Source organism: Nansenia antarctica (genome assembly GCF_963989245.1).
Source record: "Nansenia antarctica genome assembly, chromosome: 14".
NCBI classification, from domain to species: domain Eukaryota; kingdom Metazoa; phylum Chordata; class Actinopteri; order Argentiniformes; family Microstomatidae; genus Nansenia; species Nansenia antarctica.
In genome coordinates this window covers 10,332,058-10,351,499 of record NC_137684.1, presented here as the reverse complement: position 1 = coordinate 10,351,499, position 19,442 = coordinate 10,332,058, and the positions used below count along the sequence as shown (strand labels likewise).

The following is a 19,442-nucleotide window of genomic DNA, read 5'->3' as shown; positions in this document are numbered from 1 at the left end:
GTGGCCTGCCGGGGCTCGAACCGCCGATCTGCCAACCTTGCGATCATTAGATGGCGGCTCTACCTCCTGCATCACAGCCACCCCCTCCTGATTTAGTGGCTGCATCTGCAGCATAATTTCCTTTTTCTTCGTCTGTGTCGGCTTTCGAGTGTCCCTACAGCGGTGCCTCTAATCTAAAGGCAGATATCTATGGGGTGAGCCCCCACCTTTCCAAACATGTCTACTACAGGTTTACCGAAATTTCTAACGCATTCTAAGGAAGCAAAACAAATTGCAAGGCATTTGGACAAGAAACTGTAAAGTGATGATTAGGCCCAATGGATCTCCTGAAACCTCCAAAGGGATTATGGTGAGAGAACAAATAATGACTTGTGAAATACCTGAACAGACAATGACTCAAGTCTGAGTGGAAATACTTGAACAGACAATGACTGTCAAAATGGGAATGGACAAGGATTATTCATTTCCACTAAACGATATAAATGATGATGAGTTTGGAGAAATGGGATCACTGGACTGTGTGAATTATAATCCAGCTGCACCTAAAAACTATGAAGAGTTGAACTTTGAAAACCTTTGACTTTACAGAGGACAAAATGTATGACATTGAGAACAACATCGACCACTTCTACAACAATAATAACAGCGAACCACTTCTACAGCAATAATAACCGTCTGCAACTGTGACACACTACACAGAGGAACAATTCAAAAGAAAACATTATGGATTGTGTCACTGTAGAAATAAAATATGGAGAAATCTAAGACCATAATAATACGCTGTGTATATAGAACTCCAGGATCCTGTCTTGACACATTCAAAGATATGATGGTTGATATGTATGATAAACTAAATGACAGAAAGACGGTCTTTGTATGAGGGGACTTAAATATAGATTTGTTGAACCCAAATGAACACAAAAAAAAAATGTTACAGACATCATGGACACAATGTACAGTATATGTGTATTTCCTACAATCTTAAAACCGACTAGAATAACAATTAACAGTGCTCCTTTAATAGATAACATTTTTACCAATGAAATTGGGAGTAAAATAGTAAGTAGAATGCTATTACCGTAAATAAACAGAGCTGCCTATCAAGACCCAACTAACAAATTATTCATAAACCCCTATGATCTCAAATTTAAAGAATTGGTGGACTTCAAAATGGCACAAGTAATTCTACAAAGTAAAAAATATATATAAGATGCTTCCAGACTTTATCCAGAGACTGTTCCAAGTTAGACAGACTAATTACGAACTCAGAGGAATATGTATATTTATGAAAACAAAGATTAAAACAAATGCAAAACAAAGATGTATAACAGTTAAAGGAGCCTACCCATGGAACACCGCCGAAAAGGAAATGAAAATGTGCAGCACACCAAAAGGACTAAAAAAAAAAAAAATCACAAAAAATAAGATGATTAACAAGTATAAAAACAGAGGCATAAACACAGCCCTTGTTTGGTATCCTTGAACCCCCCCCGCCAACATGCGCAAGTGAAGTCCTGTTCACAAATGTTTCCCTGTCTTGACCATGCACTCATGAACATATTGCAGAAGTGCGTAGCATTAAGGCGTCCCACGTCGCCCCCCTTTCCCGTCCTGTTAAGCAGTCGTAGGCTTTTTCTAAGTGTAAAGGGTGATGTCCCTCATATATCATGGGGCCTTTAGTTCTATTCATACCGGGGCAGCATGTTCTCCCCCTCGTCCCATCCCTACTGGAGAATTTGAACAATTATCAGGCTAGTAGGGGGAGGGAAACAGTGTACTATCTCTAGGTTGTTTCAAGCAGACTAAACATGTCACATTAGAAATGGTGGATATTGTGTAGTTTACCCAGTTGTACCAAACATTTTAATTTGATTTGATTTGCTCTCCATTTATCTCGAACAAAAAACAACAAAAAACAACAAAAACAAACCCCCAAAAATAAATAAAAATACAAATAAAATAAGATATAATATTGAAATAAAATATATCTTCCTCGACATGGAAGCAACAGTCGGCAATGGCCCTGTTCGAGAAAAGACAGAAAGAAACAAAACCCACCTGGTCCTGCCCCTTCCCCACAATATTATACCATTACGCAATAGATTATCTATCAATATCAATAATAATATGGCTATCCACTATAGCGAACCAGGAACCAAATATCCACAAAAATACCAGTTCACGTCATTCTCAAGCTCCTCCAACCTATATCCCTCCAAACCTCTCAATAGTATTACTTGTTTTCATTGTTACATCAAGGCCATTCCAAATGGCCACCCCACAAACTGAGATGCACCTGCCCCTGAGCGCTGCACAGACAACAGGCTGTTCTACATTCAATTTCCCTCCTAGACTACAACCCCCATCTCTGCTCATGAACAAAACAATTTTTGTAAGTTGCCAGGGACCTTATTTTGTGTTACTTTAAACATGAATCGTGCAGCTCTGAATTTACACTTCTCCAGACTTCAGTTTGACTTTCTTTTATTTTTTATATAATTGGTATGATCTCTATGAAGTACAATCCTGATAGCTCTTTTTTGCAATGTGCATATCTTTTGTAGGTTGGTTTAATATGCATTTCCCCAAACTTCAACACAATATGACAGATAGGACAGATAGGTACAATGAGTGTGCAATAGTGTATAGTGATTTCTGATTTAAGATGTATTTAATTTTACCCAGAATTCCCAAGCTTCTCGCAATCTTTGAGCACAGATATTTTCACTTTGTTTCCAGCAGAGTTTGTGGTCTATTTAAGACACCCAAAAACTTGATTTCATCACTTTGTTGATTTAGACATTTTCAATTTCCAGATGGAGTTCTGTATTTATATTGCAATTTCCAAATAGCATGAATTTGTTTTTATTCAGATTTAATTATAGCTTGTTTGTCTCAACCCAGCATTTTTCCCCACAGGTAATATTTAAGCACCGTGATTTGTTCTGGCCTATTTGAACAAATTGCTGTCTATAACTAATATAGCTTTTAAGCCATTCAAGTGCGACCCCTCTGACACCATACCTGTCCATTTTTTAAAGTAGAATCTCATGATGTATTGTGTCGAATGTTTTTTTTTTTTTTTTTTTTAAGGTCAATGAATATGCCCACTGCATATTTCTTTCTCTCTGTACAAGTTGTTATTTGCTTCTACTAGCTCCATTAATGCCATGGCAGTAGATCTAGCTGTTCTAAAACCATACTGACTATCCAGTAGTAGTTGATGTTTTTCAATGAAATTGGCCAGTCTTTCATCATATAGTTTCTCTAACCCTAACCCTAACTCTAACTGTTATAATAAGGATACCGGTCTGTAATTGGTGAAGAGGTGTTTATCTGTTGAAGTTTTGTTCATACATTTGTTTACCATATCAGTATATCAGTAAAATATTTTTATGTTTTCCTATAGTTCCCATCGATATTGAATCAGTGATTCTCTCTCCACAGTCCTCCTCAGCAAATCTCTTTCCAGTGCCGTTTATTTCTTTAACTAGTTTTGGCCCCATATCAACAACATATATATACTTATATATACTGTATATATATATATATATGTATTTTTTTTTTTTTTCTTAAATCCATCCACCACCTAATTTATAAGGCTAATTTTCCCGTCACTGTCTGTAAAATGTTCTACTTTGTTCCTTTAACATTATTTTTTATTCTCATCTAATAATCTGGTATAATAATCTTTCTTACATATTCTCATAATACTAATTAGTTTGTTTTTTGTATTTATTATATGTAACCCCTGCCTCCTTTGTTTTATGCTTTATACATACACTTTATAGAGTATACTTTTTCTTGTATGCATTTTGAATGCCCCTGGACCTCCACAGATTTTCAGAATATTTATTCTTATTGCTACATTGTTTTAGTGGGCAGTTTTTGTCATATAGAACTTTAAATGTTTCTAGGAATAACCCATACGCATTGTCCACATCTGATTCTTCATATATACTCTTCTAATTCCATTTTAATAACTCATTTCTAAAAGCAGATATGGATTCCTCAGTTCTACTGTCTTGTATGTCATTTCCTTTAACTCCCTCTTCTTTCTATAATTACATTCATAAAATGAAAAGACAGGCAGGTGATCGCTAATATCATGGATTAATAGTCCACTTGTTGTGTTACTTTCCACATTATTTGAGGCTTAGTGCATGCTGACAGAGTCGCCAGGAATTTGAAAATGTTATACATGTGGTGGGTCTGCTTTGGTACAGTGTGACAAGAGAGGCCACCCTGTACCCGGTTTACCTTCGACTCTGACAGCGTGTGAGGTGGTCAATATACCTCCCACGGTCTTGTCCACCACGTCGCCTGGGTCTAAAATAGGAGTCTGTTTTGCCGTTGTCTGCTTTCTCCGCAGCATTCAGTTCCTGTGAAGAGAAAACTCGATTGAGATTAGTTAGAGTTTTGACATATATTCATTTTCATGGAGAGGGGGTTCAAGCCACCTCCCTCTGTCTATGTATCATGTCGGCCAACTTTCTTTTAATAGATTGATTATCCCTCTCAACCTAACCCTAACCCTGTGACTACTGGGGGTGGTAGACTGAACCAAATCGATGCTTAATCCCCATTGCTGTCTCAATTGCAGCCATATGGACTTTTATTTTATTTTATATGTGACCCATTATCAAAGCGTATTATTGTAGGGAAACTAAACCGTGGTATGAATTCCTTTAAGAGGCACTTTATTACAGATGCGGCATCCTCCCGTTTACACGGATATGCTTCAGGCCACCTTGACAATCTATCAATCACTCCCATGTCCGTGAAGTCAATACATATCTCTCATTATTAGTATTCTGCATGGGGTTTCCCCGGTGACTTTCCTGCCGCCGGGAAGTGTTACTGTTAATCCGTCTGGTCCACAAGTTACCTCCGCGTTCAATTTACATAGCAGGTCCCTCCCCATTACGTTTACGGGGCATTGGGGAGCGAACAGGTAGTTGTGTGACAATTTCTGGTGGCCTATTTCTGTTTCTAGGGGGATTGTTTATTTCTGTGTCTGTGCCTGTCCGGAGTAGCCTACTGTCGTCATGGCCAGATTTTCCGACAGAGGAGGAACTCTACCCTTGTGGTTTGTCATGGTGGACGCTGCTGCTCCAGTATCTACCATGAACTGTTTTTTCTCTCCTCCCACCAGTATTTCGATCATTGGTTCTTCGTTCGGGTGGAAGTGGTAGGTTCCTCTTTCGCCTCCCGGGCATCCCTATAGGCTTTGACCATAAGGAGCCCCTCCTTGTGGTTGATTCATCATGGGGGCCATTATGGTTGGGGCCGGTTGGCCTGGCATCGGGCCCCCTCCACTGTTGCTGTGTGGGGGGTCGAAACTGCTGGGGCTGCCATTGCTGCTGTTGCGTTGGTCCCCATGACTGCTGTTGGCCCCCTTGGTTAGGGCATTCATACTTCCAGTGTCCTGTTACTCCACATGAGTGGCAGGCACCTCTTTGTCCTCCGCGGCCTCTTCCGCGGCCTTCTCGCCCACGTCCTCTCCCTCCGCCTCTCTGTTGATATTCGGGGAAGGATTGGTACTGAGCCGGGGGCTGTGGTGCTGCAGAGGCCTGCGGCACCTCTCCAAGCTGGACCAATATCTTGCATTCTTTACATTCCTTCTTCCTTGTCGTAGCCACAACTACGGTCGCCTGCATTTTCAACAACCTCTCACGCTGCACGTATCATCAATATTATTATTGCCAACCCATACTAAACTAACTGAACAACTAAACAAAACCACAATTTATTCAAACACCCCAAATATACCACTATTGCAAAGACGACGAGACACAAAATCGCCACGTATCACCAGAGACACTCCTAGTGAGCCTTTTTTTTTTTTTTTCTTTTTTTTTTCTCTGCTGTCTGCGCTTCAATGGTGGGTCACACCCGCAGCACAACACTTCTTTAAACACCTTGAACGAGGCATAACATACAACTATCCCTTTTAATAGTAATAATTACAATAATAATAACAATTCCATCTATGATTTACATACAATATTACGTAACACCTTTGCATGAGTTTAGAATTATAAGGTTCTATCTCCGTTTAGGGTAGTTCACTGAGCGTCAAAGTTTTTACATTCCATTATGTTTTGTGAGATGGAACCGTTGTATTTTATGAATTACCCACTCAAAATGTCAACATTTTAAAAATACCACCACACATTAATAAACCACTTGATGGATCAGAATATGCAAAAAACTCAATTTTGACTAAAATGATGATAGAACCATATAATCCTAACGTCACAATTATTTTAGCGCCCGCTGTGAGGGGAGGCACGCTAAATAGGACCTTCACCGGACTGCAGTCCTGCCGTGAACGCTACCCTATCCGCAATGTCCTACACTCCTCACTTGGTTTGCAAGGTATTTCAACCTTCGGGGCCTGGGCCTGATTACCCCTGGTTACCCCTGGGGCCTGGGCCTGCATGATTACCCCTGGATACCCCTGGGGCCTGGGCCTGATTACCCCTGGTTACCCCTGGGGCCTGGGCCTGCATGGTTACCCCTGGCTACCCCTTAATAGGACTATAGTGTCCTTTCCTGGGGCCTGGGCCTGTCTACCCCTGGTTACCCCTTAATATGGACTTAGCTACTGTCCCTTCCTTAGACCTCGGCGGGTCTATTACACGTTAATACAAGATGTGCTTATATCAGACAGTGGTGTTCAATAATGTATAGAATGTCAATTTAATTAATGATTATCCTTACTTTGTGACGGATCTTCAAAGACACAGATCAGAATGGGTTTGACGATTCAGGCCCAGCACTTTCCACCTAAAACACTATTGTCTACCTAAGCAGATTTCATTAAATGGCTCTGCTCACCTCTTTTGTCTTGGTACCGTGGAAGTGCTCAGTCCGAATCCAGCCTCGCCCACTCCTCCTTGCATCCCGTTGAAGATCACGTCGGGGTCACCAATTTTGTAAGGCGATCAACTTCTCCAGTATCGATTTAATTGAGTCGTCACTTACAAGCGAGTTCGTTTAATCTCAACGAGACGTCCTTGATATCACTTCTTAAGATGATATGATCCAATCAAATATTAGGCACCACAACTGAACTGTTCATTAAGATAATATTTATTCAAGCACATCAGCAAGCAATAATAGTTCATTTCCATGGAAAAGTGGTCTCATCTAGTTTCACCTCTGCAGGCCCGTCTCAGCTAGACGTCAACAAGTTAACTGCAGGAGCTCCACCAGACAAGAGTCCCCTTTAGCCTTCGTACACAGTCTTTATACATTTGATTTAACATTTGGGGCTGGTGGTGCCTCCCCCCCCCCCCCTATCTAGTAGTTTTCCAATTGTCCGTACAAGATCCGTTGCAGCTGCTCGTTAGTCTTCTCGTTAGCGTTGGCCTTCAATTCTTCTCTTGTGTGGGTGCGAGAGTCTATGTATGTTATCAGCTTGAGTGTCCTGCTAGCGTCTCGTTCCCATGGTGATATCGTACTTTGTATGAGCAGAGCAGTGTGTCAGTGTCCTTATCAGAATGTCTTGTGAAAACACAACTATTGAAGTTACACAGTAATATTAGGATTCGATTTAGAAGTTAGAAGAATAGACTTATCGTTAATCATTAGTTATGAAAGTACAGAAAAATAGAATATTATAACAGCAGGTGTAAAATGGTTGTTAGCACATAGGTAAAAATAAGTAATTTACAGGCAGTTTGAATCATAAAACGTTCTTTTAGTCAGGAGCTTGTATTTCTTCTTGTCGCTCAAAAACAGAACCTCTCTTTTGGCTTTGCGTGACCTTCCTATTGTGCTCAACTGACCGCATTCACATATTATTTAAATGAGCACATAGTACATGATTTATCACTTCTAGTGATTTTAATACAAATTCCCAACACTGCCCTGTTAGTAGCCACGGTCGTAGCTGTAACGTGAGCTTCATTGGGTGCGGCTGGTGTAACGTCGGCAGTAGATTTAGGTAGTGGTGCAACGGCAGTAGCACAAACATTTACAATAGAGAGCTGCCGCTCTCGGTGACCAACGGCGGCCTTGTGGCTAGCGCCATGCATGTGCGACTTAACCCCGTTGATCCCCATCGATGCAACACTTATTTTCTTTTTACATAATACAATACGCCTCCCTGATGTTACCGGCGACTGGTTGCAGGCAGCCATGGCTTAAAGTCTGGCACATCCAACCAGCTAGGACTCCGCAAATGTACACTTTCCCATTGTTATTTTTTTACACTTTCCACTTGGTTTCTACAAAATGATTCAAAGAAATTCGTTTTCGTCTTTCGCTCTCAGGGCGTCATGTGACGTAACCTCGGGGTTATGCATTACGTTAAAGTTTCCGGTTCATCTTAGTTTTTTTTAATAAAACTAATAAATTCACGAACTTTTACTAAAAGTTTTTAGGACAAACTCTTTGGACAGAGTCTAATTCAGAAAAATACATACAAAATTCAAGACCTCATAAAATCGTGATAAGACTTTTTAATACTTATTAAGGGTCTTGATTTTCCCAAAATCGATTTATCAACTTTTAATACTTTTCAAGACACCGCGGACAATGTGTGTGTGAATGGGTGAATGAGAGGCCGTTGTAAAGCGCTTTGGATAAAGGCGCTATAAGTCAGTCCATTTACCATTTCGTAAATTCGCTCTGAGAGCGCCGGAGCGCACAGTGTGTTCAACGGCAAGGGACCAAGTAATTTGATTGGACAAGAGGCATTCCATGAGTGCTGATCAGATTTCCAGAGCGAATTTACGAAGGCAGCCTATATCTTTTATTGTGTAATTTAGAATGTTGGAATGTATAGAAGTTCTGATGCTGTTTATCACTACCATGACAACGGATGTAAAACATTCTAAAGTAAGTAACTTCAGCTCAGTGCAGTGCAGTGTTCTACATTCATTTGCAAACATGGACAAAGAGAGAGAAGATATTGAGAGACAGTGGGAGGATATAAGGAGTGCTATGGAGGCCTTGGAGAAGAAGGAGGAGGAGATGGAAGGAATGGAGGTGGCCCTCTTTGAGGAAAGGAAGCAGCTCAACAGAGACAACATGGTGTTGAGCAGGAAGCAACAGCAGGTGGAAATAAAGGTAGAGTGGTGGAAAGAGAAGACAGACATCTTATTGGAGGACAGGGAAGAGTTGAGGGCAAAGGAGGAGGCCGTTTGGAAGAAGGCAGAGGAGGTTGAGAGGAGGAGTGAGGAGATGGAGAGAGAAAGGGAGGTGATGGAAAGAGAGAGACAGGAAATGCAACAACAGCGTTTGAAGAACAAGAAAGAGGAGGAACTTCTGAGGAAGGAGAGAGAGGAGATGGCTGAGAAGGGAGAGAGGCTCTGGCAAAAGAGGCTCAAACTAAACAGAGCTCAACAGGAGCACATGCTCAAAACATGGAGCGACACTGATGCCCTGACTAACCAGAGAGGACTGCTGGAAGAAGAGAGAGAGAAGTTAAAGAAGAGGGAGAGCAAGATGAACTTGAGAGAGAGTGAGGAAATGGAGAGGATGGAAAGAGAGAGACAGGAAACCGAACAGCAGCGTTTGAAGAACAAGAAAGAGGAGGAACTTCTGAGGAAGGAGAAAGAGGAGATGGCTGAGAAGGGAGAGAGGCTCTGGCAAAAGAGGCTCAAACTAAACAGAGCTCAACAGGAGCACATGCTCAAAACATGGAGCGACACTGATGCCCTGACTAACCAGAGAGGACTGCTGGAAGAAAAGCTGAAAAAGATGCAGACAAGGGAGAGCATTATGAATGAGAGAGAGAAAGAGGAGAAAGAGAGAGAAGAATTGAAGATGGACAAAAAACCGAGGGAGGAAGCTCTGACAAAAGAGAGGCAACGGATGGTGAGTGAAAAAGAATGAATAGAAAGAGATATAATCTACAGTAGTCTATAGTCTGACATCTGAGGCTGTGTTATGGTTGGGGGGAAATGTGTAGGCTATACCTTGACCTAACTACCATGATCTGCTTCCTGATTTGTGGACCAAAGTCACTACTCTGACTTTGCATTCTACCTCCTCTTCTTTCACCAATCACCTCTAACCCCCTTATGTCCTGTTTTGACTTTGTTGCAGGTGAACATGGGCCATAAGGATCACCTAATGGTCACCATAATCGCAGCCTGGGCCCTGAATACCAGCCTCCACTCAGAAAAATCCCAGGCAGGCTCAGGTAATACATCCCATACACTACATGAGTGTGTGAGGGTTTGTGTGTGTGTGTGTGTGTGTGTGTGTCCATACAGTTCATTAACAAGGTATAACAAAAGAGCTTAAAGTATTATTTCCAGTGGAGTGGGGCCTATAGACTAATATAATCAGCTGAGCTCACTTGACATTGGCCCTGCCTGAATACAGTGATTCTGTTGCAGGAGATGGCTTACTGACCTGATTGGCTAAGGAACTGGAGAGGAGAGGAAGGAGCGGAAGACAAACGTATTCTTGATAACAAACGTGATAATAAATGCTTTCACCATTTCATCTGTGACTACTTTGAACTGCAACTAGGGAGTTACTATGGCAATTCTTGAATGGCCAAGTCAATCTTTACATTTAATCCAATTGAACATAATTTCCTGATAAGAGTTTAGGCAAAATGATCTAAAAACAAACAAGTGAAGATGGCTGCAGTACAGGCCATCCCCAGACAATACCCAGCATCTAGTGAGGTCAATGGGTTGCAGATTAGTTATTGCAGTTATTGCATAATCCAGGGTTCCCGCACCTTCTGAAACATCAAATTCAAGCACCTTTCAAGGACTTTCAAGACTCAATTCCCTCAAAGTCAAGGACCCAACAGGGCATAGTTTGAGACAGATCTAGATGAGAATTGATATAATAGGAACTATCCGCTCACAGACAACAATTAAAAAGAGAGGCTTGAATGTGTAGAACACTAGATGGTCTCTTGCCTTCTCTATCACAGAACAGCAAAACAATATATTGTGAAATATGTGTTAAGTTAAGCAATACAGAGACTTATTTACTAGTTGACGAGCTAAGAAAAACATTTTTGAATATATATTTTTAAAAATTAGAGAGAGAGAGAGAGAGAGAGGAATTCAAGCACTTTCAATGACCCATGTCTATTTTGAAAAACTTTTAAGGCCTTGATATTTTTTCTCTCAAATTCACAAACTTTCAAGGATTTCAAGGACCCGTGGGAACCCTGCTGACTGTTCACAGAAGTTTTATTTCAATTTTCAAATAAGAAAAACCCCTGACCCGACATGTACTGTACTACCACACCACTCCTCCCTCCATCCCTCTCCTCTCTCCCTCCTCCCCTGTCCCCTGCTTGCTTCCTCCCTCCATCCATTTACATTTAAATTTTTGGCATTTAGCAGACGCCTTATTCCAAAGCGACTTACAATCAATACATTTGAATACTAAGCATGTGAATCAGCAGTCCACTATTCGTTGCAGGAAGAGTACTCTAGCTCGGGCCCGGGGCCACTGATAGAAGGAAAAACCTTCTCCTATTATCGCCTTCTACTAAATCATTTTTTTATTTTTTTTATTTTTATTTTTTATTTTACTGGAGAAACTGAGAAACAGTACAAGGGGGGCAATAGAAGTTCTTAGGGACACAGTAGAGGGGAAAGCGGGTGTCTTTAGGAGACGTAGTGGTGAGGGTCAGAAGATGTCTCAGGAGGAGCAGTTAAGATGTAACCTGAAGAGATGGGTCTTCAGTCTACGACGGAAGATGGGTAGTGACTCTGCCGTTCTGACAGCCGTGGGGAGCTCATTCCACCAGCGGGGAGCCAGTGTTGTGAAGAGACGTGATCGGGCAGCCCGACTGCTGTGTAGAGGAGGTGGGGCCAGTCGGCCAGCCGAGGTGGAGGAACGGAGTGAGCGGGCAGGGGTTTGGGGGGTTACCATTTCCTTCAGGTAGGCAGGGGCTGTCCCTTTAGCTGCCTGGTATGCAAGCACCAGGGTCTTGAATCTGATGCGAGCTGCTATCGGGAGCCAGTGCAGGGTGCGAAGGAGAGGGGTGACATGCGAGTATTCTCCCTCTCTCCTCTCTCCCTCCCTCCTCCCTCCCTCCTCCCCTAGCCCCTCCCTCCTCCCCTAGCCCCTCCCTCCTCCCCTCCCCTCTCTCTCCTCCCCTCCCCCCTCCCCCCTCCCTCCCAACCTCGATGGAGGGAGGAAGCAAGCAGAGCCTCACCAGGTGCGTGCGGCTGACAGTGGTCCTTCAGATCCTCCAGTCTTTCACAAACGGTCTCCATGGCGACACCGCAGTCCATCCCTCCGCTGGAACTGACCAATAGCAGGCGGGGCTCCTTGATGCGCCGAGCCCTGGCGCCGATGGGCCGCCTCCCATCGACCCTCACGGCCACGTTGACCACGGAGCCGCCGTGTTCAAAGGCGATGGGGGGCGTGTCACTCCAGCCACCTGGGGGGGAGATTACTGCTGTTGACTGGTGGTGTGTTCATAAGAACTTGTAATAATAATAATAATAATAATAATAATACATTATGGTCAAATGCCCCCTCCATGGCTGTTCTCGTTTAACAGATGGATGGTAAATGGACTGCACTTATATAGTGCCTTTATCCAAAGCACTTTACAACAGCCTCTCATTCACCCATTCACACACACATTCACACACCAATGGCGGCAAGCTACCATGCAAGGCGCCGGCCCGCTCATTGGGAGCAATTTGGGGTTCAGTGTCTTGCCCAAGGACACTTTGACATGTGGCCAGCCGGGGCTCGAACCGCCGATCTGCCAACCTTCCAATCATTAGACGCCGACTCTACCTTCTGCGCCACAGCCACCCCACATTAGACTTATATAGTGCTTTTCTAGACACTCAAAGACGCTTTACAAACTGAAAAGATCGAGTAGTAATAATAAAAAGAAACAAAATAAATAAATAAAAGAAAGTATAGGGGCGTAATTGAGGTAGTGCTGGGGACACATGGGAAGGGGAGGGGGAGAGGGAGAGGGTTAACTGGTGAAGGCGAGCTTGAAGTAGTGGGTTTTGAGGGCCTATTATCTCCAGGCTTACTGCTGTGACTGGTGGTGTGTTAACACTAGAACAGCCGTGCCTTTTTTACCTACTAAAAGAGCCGCCTCTTTACAATGCTCAAGCTGCTACTTACACACAACGACCACTAGTTGGCCATCTGTTCAATTAGCCTGCTTCCTACACAGAAAAACGGCAAAATAGCTTTATACTAGCTTATCCTGATGTGATTTTGAAAATGTAAGGATACTGGGTGGTAGAACGCACATATCTAGGAAAAGTCATGAAAGGAGGGTCCTGAAATTTGATAGAGTGCAAAGATATAACATTTTTCTTTAGTCACAGAGGTCAAATGACCCCTCATGGCTGTTTTAGTGTTCATAAGAACTGGTGAACCAGGCCTCTGCGACTCACCTGATAGGTCCAACCTGGCAGGACACTCCACTTCCTGCCACGCCCCTATGGGCATCACCTCGCCACGACCGATGGAGACGTACGCCTGTGCTGACATCACAGCTTGGCGTAGCAGCACCTGCCCAGCCCCCTCGTAGTGTCGCGCCGCACGCACTAGCAAGTCTGTCCTGTAGAGGGCAGCAACACATCCACGCAGTAGGTCACACTAACACTACTAATACTGCATGTATTATTGACTCGTGTAAATGACAAAATAATGATCTGTTTCCATTGTCGCAAACTCAAAGGCTGCATCACGATAATCTTGACCGGCTTCATTTCTAATACAGCCACTTTTGACTTTTGGATTTTTGTTGCAAGTAATTTACATCTAATTTAGGCTTAAGAAGGTACAGTATGTAACATTTCGAGCTTTCTAAAAGCTTCCTAATGGTTGTAACGACTCTACGTTTAATAATTAGCAATCAGGGAAAGAAAGAAATATTTCATGAACGAATCCTGTTTTGGTCCGGAAAAAGCACATTCAGTGTTCAGGTAGTCAGGTAGTGTGCTGGTAGTCATAGTAACCAGGTAGTGTGCTGGTCGTCATAGTAACCAGGTAGTGTGCTGGTAGTCATAGTAACCAGGTAGTGTGCTGGTGGTCATAGTAACCAGGTAGTGTGCTAGTCGTCATAGTAACCAGGTAGTGTGCTGGTAGTCATAGTAACCAGGTAGTGTGCTGGGTGGTCGTACCTGCTGAGCCAGTTGAGTCTCTGGGCGGCCAGGGTCTGCACCCCGCCAGGCAGGTCCCCCCGCTCCAGCAGAGAGAAGGCGTGGCTCCAGGCAGGGTTGGCGGCCGGCCCGCTCCTCAGACCCCCCCTGCCCTCCCCGGCCAGACAGCCCAGCACGTCAGCTATACAGGCCAGGCAGCGGGCCGCCACGCCCAGGTTCTCTTTGCTCCCTGCCGCGACTGGAGGTCCCAGAGAGAGAGAGAGAGAGAGGGTGGAGTGTTAAAAGGTGCGATCTCAAATTCATAGACAGAGCTTTGTGTTACTTTGAGATATCTATGTATCCCACTCTGAGCTCTCAGAATGAACCGATAGAGAGCAAAACGCAAAATTCTACGCTAAATACTGGTGGGAAGCCTGCATGACCCCATCGCCAGGAAGTCCTCGTTTTTAAACCAAAAATGTCTTAGAACCCTAGCCTCATGCCTAGTTCAGTGCCATTTTAATTATGCAATCATCTCATGGTACTGGAACCTCAACAAACCTCTGAAAACTAAACTTCAAACAGCACAGAAGAAATTAATTAGAGTGGTGTTGGGCTTCCGTTACAAAGCGCACGTTGGAAAGGCCCAATTCATGGAGCTTCAATGGCTGCCAGTTGAAGCCAGAGCCAGTCAGATGCGTCTTGTGACAGTCCACAGGGTCCTGAACAACAGAGCTCCGGCTTACTTTAATAATCTCTTTGAGAGAATAGCACACTCATACAACACTAGAGGAAGCTGCCATAATCTAGTCCCCTGTAGACACAGTAAAAAAAACAGGAGAAGTTTTGTTCACATAATACAGGCGCAGTGGAATGGAACAAGTTGCCTTTAAGCATCAAAGAAACTGACAGTACCGCAGCTTTCAAGGCTAAGATCAGAATACAGCTGTTTAGCAACATCCCACTGTAAACCAAATAGAGAGTTATAGGACAGGAGAAGGACTTGTATGTTCCAGGCTAAATTATATACGTCTTGGAAGTTTTTATGGACTTGTTGGTTGCTATTGATGCGCTTTGTCTTCCCACATCAAGGACCTGTTTGTCTGTCTGTTCTGTTGTACTGTATGACTGTATGGGAGTGTTGTACTGTATGGGAGTGTTGTACTGTATGGGAGTGGCTGTTGGTATGGCCCCTTCCCCTCGTGGCCCTTTTTAACACCAGGGACAGCGACGGAAACAAGTCACAGACTTTATCGCTCCATCCCTGACAATTACAAGCATCATTGTCTCCATCTATGTATTTGTATTATTGTCAATAATTCAAATAAAATAAAAAAAAATCGATTAAAAAAAACATTTGGAAATGAGCCACTCACTGGAGTCTAGTGTGCTCAGCAGCGCCTCCTGCTGGCCTCCCAGCACAGCAGCTCTGAAGCAGGGCAGGAGGCTGTGGTCACTGTGGCCCTTCAGTGTGTCCGTCACTCTCCTCCTCCCTGCCAGGAAGAACAGCTCCTCCCTCCAGCCCAGCTCCGCATCCTGGTCAGCCAGGGACAGCACCTCCCTGAGAGACAGCCTCCAGGCCCCCTGCCACTGCTTCAGCGACCCAGGCCCGCCCAGCAGCCAGCCGACGCCCTCCTCCAGCCCTACAGCGCCCTCTCTGGGCTGGAAGACCGGGAACAGGCGAGCCTCCAGGAGGGAGCGGGGTCCGCTGGACCCCCACAGCTCCTCAGACCTGCAGGGGAGGAGGGGGGAGGTGTGATGGGGGGGTAGTGGTGGTCTAGTGCAGCGTTTCTCAACCGGGGTGCCGCGGCACACTGGGGCGCCGCCTTCTTCAGGGGTGCCGTCAAATAATTCTATATTCTGACGTTCATATGAATGAATGAATAAATCTATAAATAAATAAATGCAATACATCATCAAAATCTGTCTCGCGCGCCCCTTTCCCATGTCACAATGTCAATACCGGGTTCAGCGTAAGGTCAGTGTGTCTGCAATTAGCCTGCATTGTTTTTTCATTTACCGCGCAAAGACATTTTCGAGAGCAATGAACAAGCAAACAAGCAGAATCATGGAACATGACAAACTGACAACAGATCATCCATCACAAGCTAGCAAGGATGCTGAATATTTTGTTCGGATGAAAAGTCACCATAGCCGTCCAGAACAATTAATGAACAGCTAATGATGAAGTGCGCCAAAGTTTCTGATAAAGCGTTGGAGGCTACCTCGTAGCCGAAATTATTGCTAAGGCGAAGAAGCCACACACTATAGCCGAGTCCGTAATATTGCCAGCATGCACAGCAATAGTTAATAACATGCTAGGCCCACAAGCTGCAAAAGAGATAGCAAAGGTCCTGCTGTCTGACTGTACAATTGGAAGGCAAATCAATGACATGTAAAAGGGTCCTATCCTAGGTTCCCCGCTCCCGAAAAAGGGTACGATCGGGCAGGGCAGTCTCGCTCGCCGGCAGCGTACGGAGGTGGTTGTTCTATATGGATGATCGGTGACATTATTCTCTCGTCCGACTTCGGAAGCTAAGCAGGGTTGGAAAGTTCGGGAAATAACGCACGGTTTCGTTTTCATGCAATGAATTTAATACTTCCAGACAAGGATGCGCGCAGCGGGAGAGAGAGACGCATTTTCTGGCTTAATAACTCTGCATCCCCGGTGTTTACGTTGAATGGACTGGATAGGTGTTTCCAATCAAATGTGGGAATATGAAAATGAATGTGTTCCATAAATTCCCGCGTTTGTTCGGTCACTGTGTCATGTTTATACAGCACGGTTACGTGCCTGATGCCTTTGATGCACACTTGCCTTTTTCACTCCCTCCTCTCTCTCTCAATAATAATAATAATAATACAACTTGTATTTGTATCAATAGCCGCTGAGTGTGTGTGTGTGTGTGTGTGTGTGTGTGTGTGTGTGTGTATGTGTGTGTGTGTGTGTGTGTGTGTGTGTGTGTGTGTGTGTGTGTGTGTGTGTGTATGGGGCTGTCTGGGTGATGCAGTGTCGTTTTTGAATAGCTATATTTTAGACTGGGGTGCCTTGAGATTTTATCGACTTTTGAAGGGTGCCGTGACTGAAAAAAGGTTGAGAAACGCTGGTCTAGTGGATAGTGAGTTGGACTTGTGATCGGAAGGTTGTGAGTTCAAATCCCGCCTGAAGCCACACCACTACTAGTGTGCCCTTGGGTAAGGCACTTAGCCCTCAGTTACTCCAGGGGGAATGTCCCTGTAATTCGTAATTGTAAGTCGCTTTGGATAAAAGCGTCTGCTAAATGGCAAAATTTAAAATTAATTATTATGTTCTGCTCATCCACCTGAGTACAACAGCTAGTCACATACTGTATCATGTTTTCAGTTTGAATAAGATGCAATAATACATAGTTTATGCATGCAATAGTGGAAATAGCTAATTGTTTTCATATCGACAATGCGTGTACAGCCCACACAGATCTTGTAGAGGGATGTTAAGTAGTTATACTGAGAGTGGTGCTGCTGCTCCCATTCATGTCCCCTGGCATGGCTACATGGCTACATGGTAGCTCCCCGCCAGACAAAGAAAGCTCAAGAATGGAAATATTACTGAAAAAAGTGTCTAGATGAGCTGGGTTTCAGGTTTAAGGCAAGGTCAAGGGTCATGTTAAGGTTAATGTTAAGACAGGGGGTGGGGTTAGTCTCTATTCATCTCTATGGTGGTTAGTCTCTATGGTGGTTAGTCTCTATGGTGGTTAGTTTCTAAGATGGTTAGTCTCGCCACGCTATCAGTCCTACTGTATCTCAGTGCGGTCGTAGAGGTCTCTCCAACTGTGGTTGAGGAAGGTAGCAGTTCCATGGTCAGAGGCGACCTAGAGGAGAGGGAGGCGTGGGTGAGAGGCAGGGGCGGAGAGACGGGGGGTGTCTCAACTGTCTCTGCTCTACTCCTCAGATCCTTCTTAGCTGCACTAAGGAGCACCATATTTTCTGCCTGCCCTAATAAGACTGTACAACTCCTCCTCTGGCTGGCTCGATGGGGGTGATCAGAGTCAGGCTGGGGGATGTTAAATACATTACATTTTTACATTTTTGGCATTTAGCAGACGCCTTATTCCAAAGCGACTTACAATCAATACATTTGACTAAGCAATCCACCAAAATCATCAATCCACCAGTCGTAGCAGGAAGAGTAATCCAGCTCAGGCCCGGGGCCATTGATAGAAGGAAAAACCTTCTTCTATCACTTAGTCAGGTTCACTATGTTTCAATTTAAAGTTTTGTGGGAATTTTTTGGGGATTTGCTAATCTATACATTTTTGGAAAGGGCATTGTATGAGGAATCAGAAAATATATGTTTCCATTTGCACAGATGTCTGAAAGGCGGCCATCTTGGCATTTACAAAATGGCCGCCATAATACACACGTTTTGTAATATCTTGGCTTCTAAATAAGCTAGAACATTGATTTTAACTGCTAAACCTACATTTTCAGGGTCAATGAATCCAATGGTTGGAGTTACAAAGCAATTTTTTGTATTCTTCTTCTTAAAAAAATAAAGTATATGGGCACAGGCAGCCATTGCTCTGCAGGATCCATAGGCTAATTGGATCCCCTGCAAAATTGGTACTCCAAACATGAGGATGGCATGCTTAAACCAACAACCACAGACGTCCTCCCAGCCCCAAAGTCCATCATTGAGATGGTACAATGCAAATGCAAAACTGACTGTTCTTCTGGCAGTTGTTCATGCAGAGCTAAGAACTTAGCCTGTACCGACATGTGCAGCAGCCAGTGCCAGAACGATGACGATTCCCAAGCTGTGACGCACGAAAGTGATGATGATGAACTAATCTAACAGCCCAGCTCACATTGGCACGCATTGGACTCGCCATTCACATATCACATCACACATAGCATAAACGCTTATACATGGTCAAGAGACACAACCCGCCTGTCATTACACATAGAGTAAATACACATCCCACAAACAGAACAACCAGCACACCATACACTCCCCACATTCCTCCCATTCATTTATTTTGTTTCATTCCCTATTTTTATCATTAAATATGATATACGGAGCTTATTCTCCATGCCGCACCCGCCTTGAAGTCCTGCCTGAGAGCGTTCCTCACTTCCTGTTTGCGCCAACTCAAGATCCCCAAAATCTGGCGAAGAGCCCTAGTTGTTGCGATCCCTAAACCGAATAAGCCTGAAGGGGACCCTAAGAGTTACCGTCCCATCTCTCTGTTATGCATCCCCTTCAAGATCCTCGAGACGGGGCCGTCTTTATAGACCTGACGGCTGCCTACGATACCGTATGGCATCGCGGCCTCACCTGCAAGCTGCTCCGCCTGCTGCCAGACAGGCACATGGTCAGAATGATCATGGAGCTCATCC

The 19,442-nt window shown here is 44.0% G+C and overlaps 1 protein-coding gene across 1 annotated transcript in view; it reads right to left on the bottom strand.

Annotated features, from left to right (window-relative positions):
* Positions 1–19,442, bottom strand: part of LOC308169824 (L-fucose kinase-like) — a gene marked incomplete at both ends in the record, with an annotated part of 46,873 nt that overhangs the window by 18,276 nt on the left and 9,155 nt on the right. Inside the window, 5 exons of the mRNA XM_080544565.1 lie at positions 12,155–12,382; positions 13,374–13,540; positions 14,106–14,322; positions 15,440–15,795; positions 17,841–17,914. Of these exons, the coding sequence (XP_080400691.1) occupies positions 12,155–12,382; positions 13,374–13,540; positions 14,106–14,322; positions 15,440–15,795; positions 17,841–17,914 (1,042 nt within the window). The remainder of the gene's footprint in view (positions 1–12,154; positions 12,383–13,373; positions 13,541–14,105; positions 14,323–15,439; positions 15,796–17,840; positions 17,915–19,442) is intronic.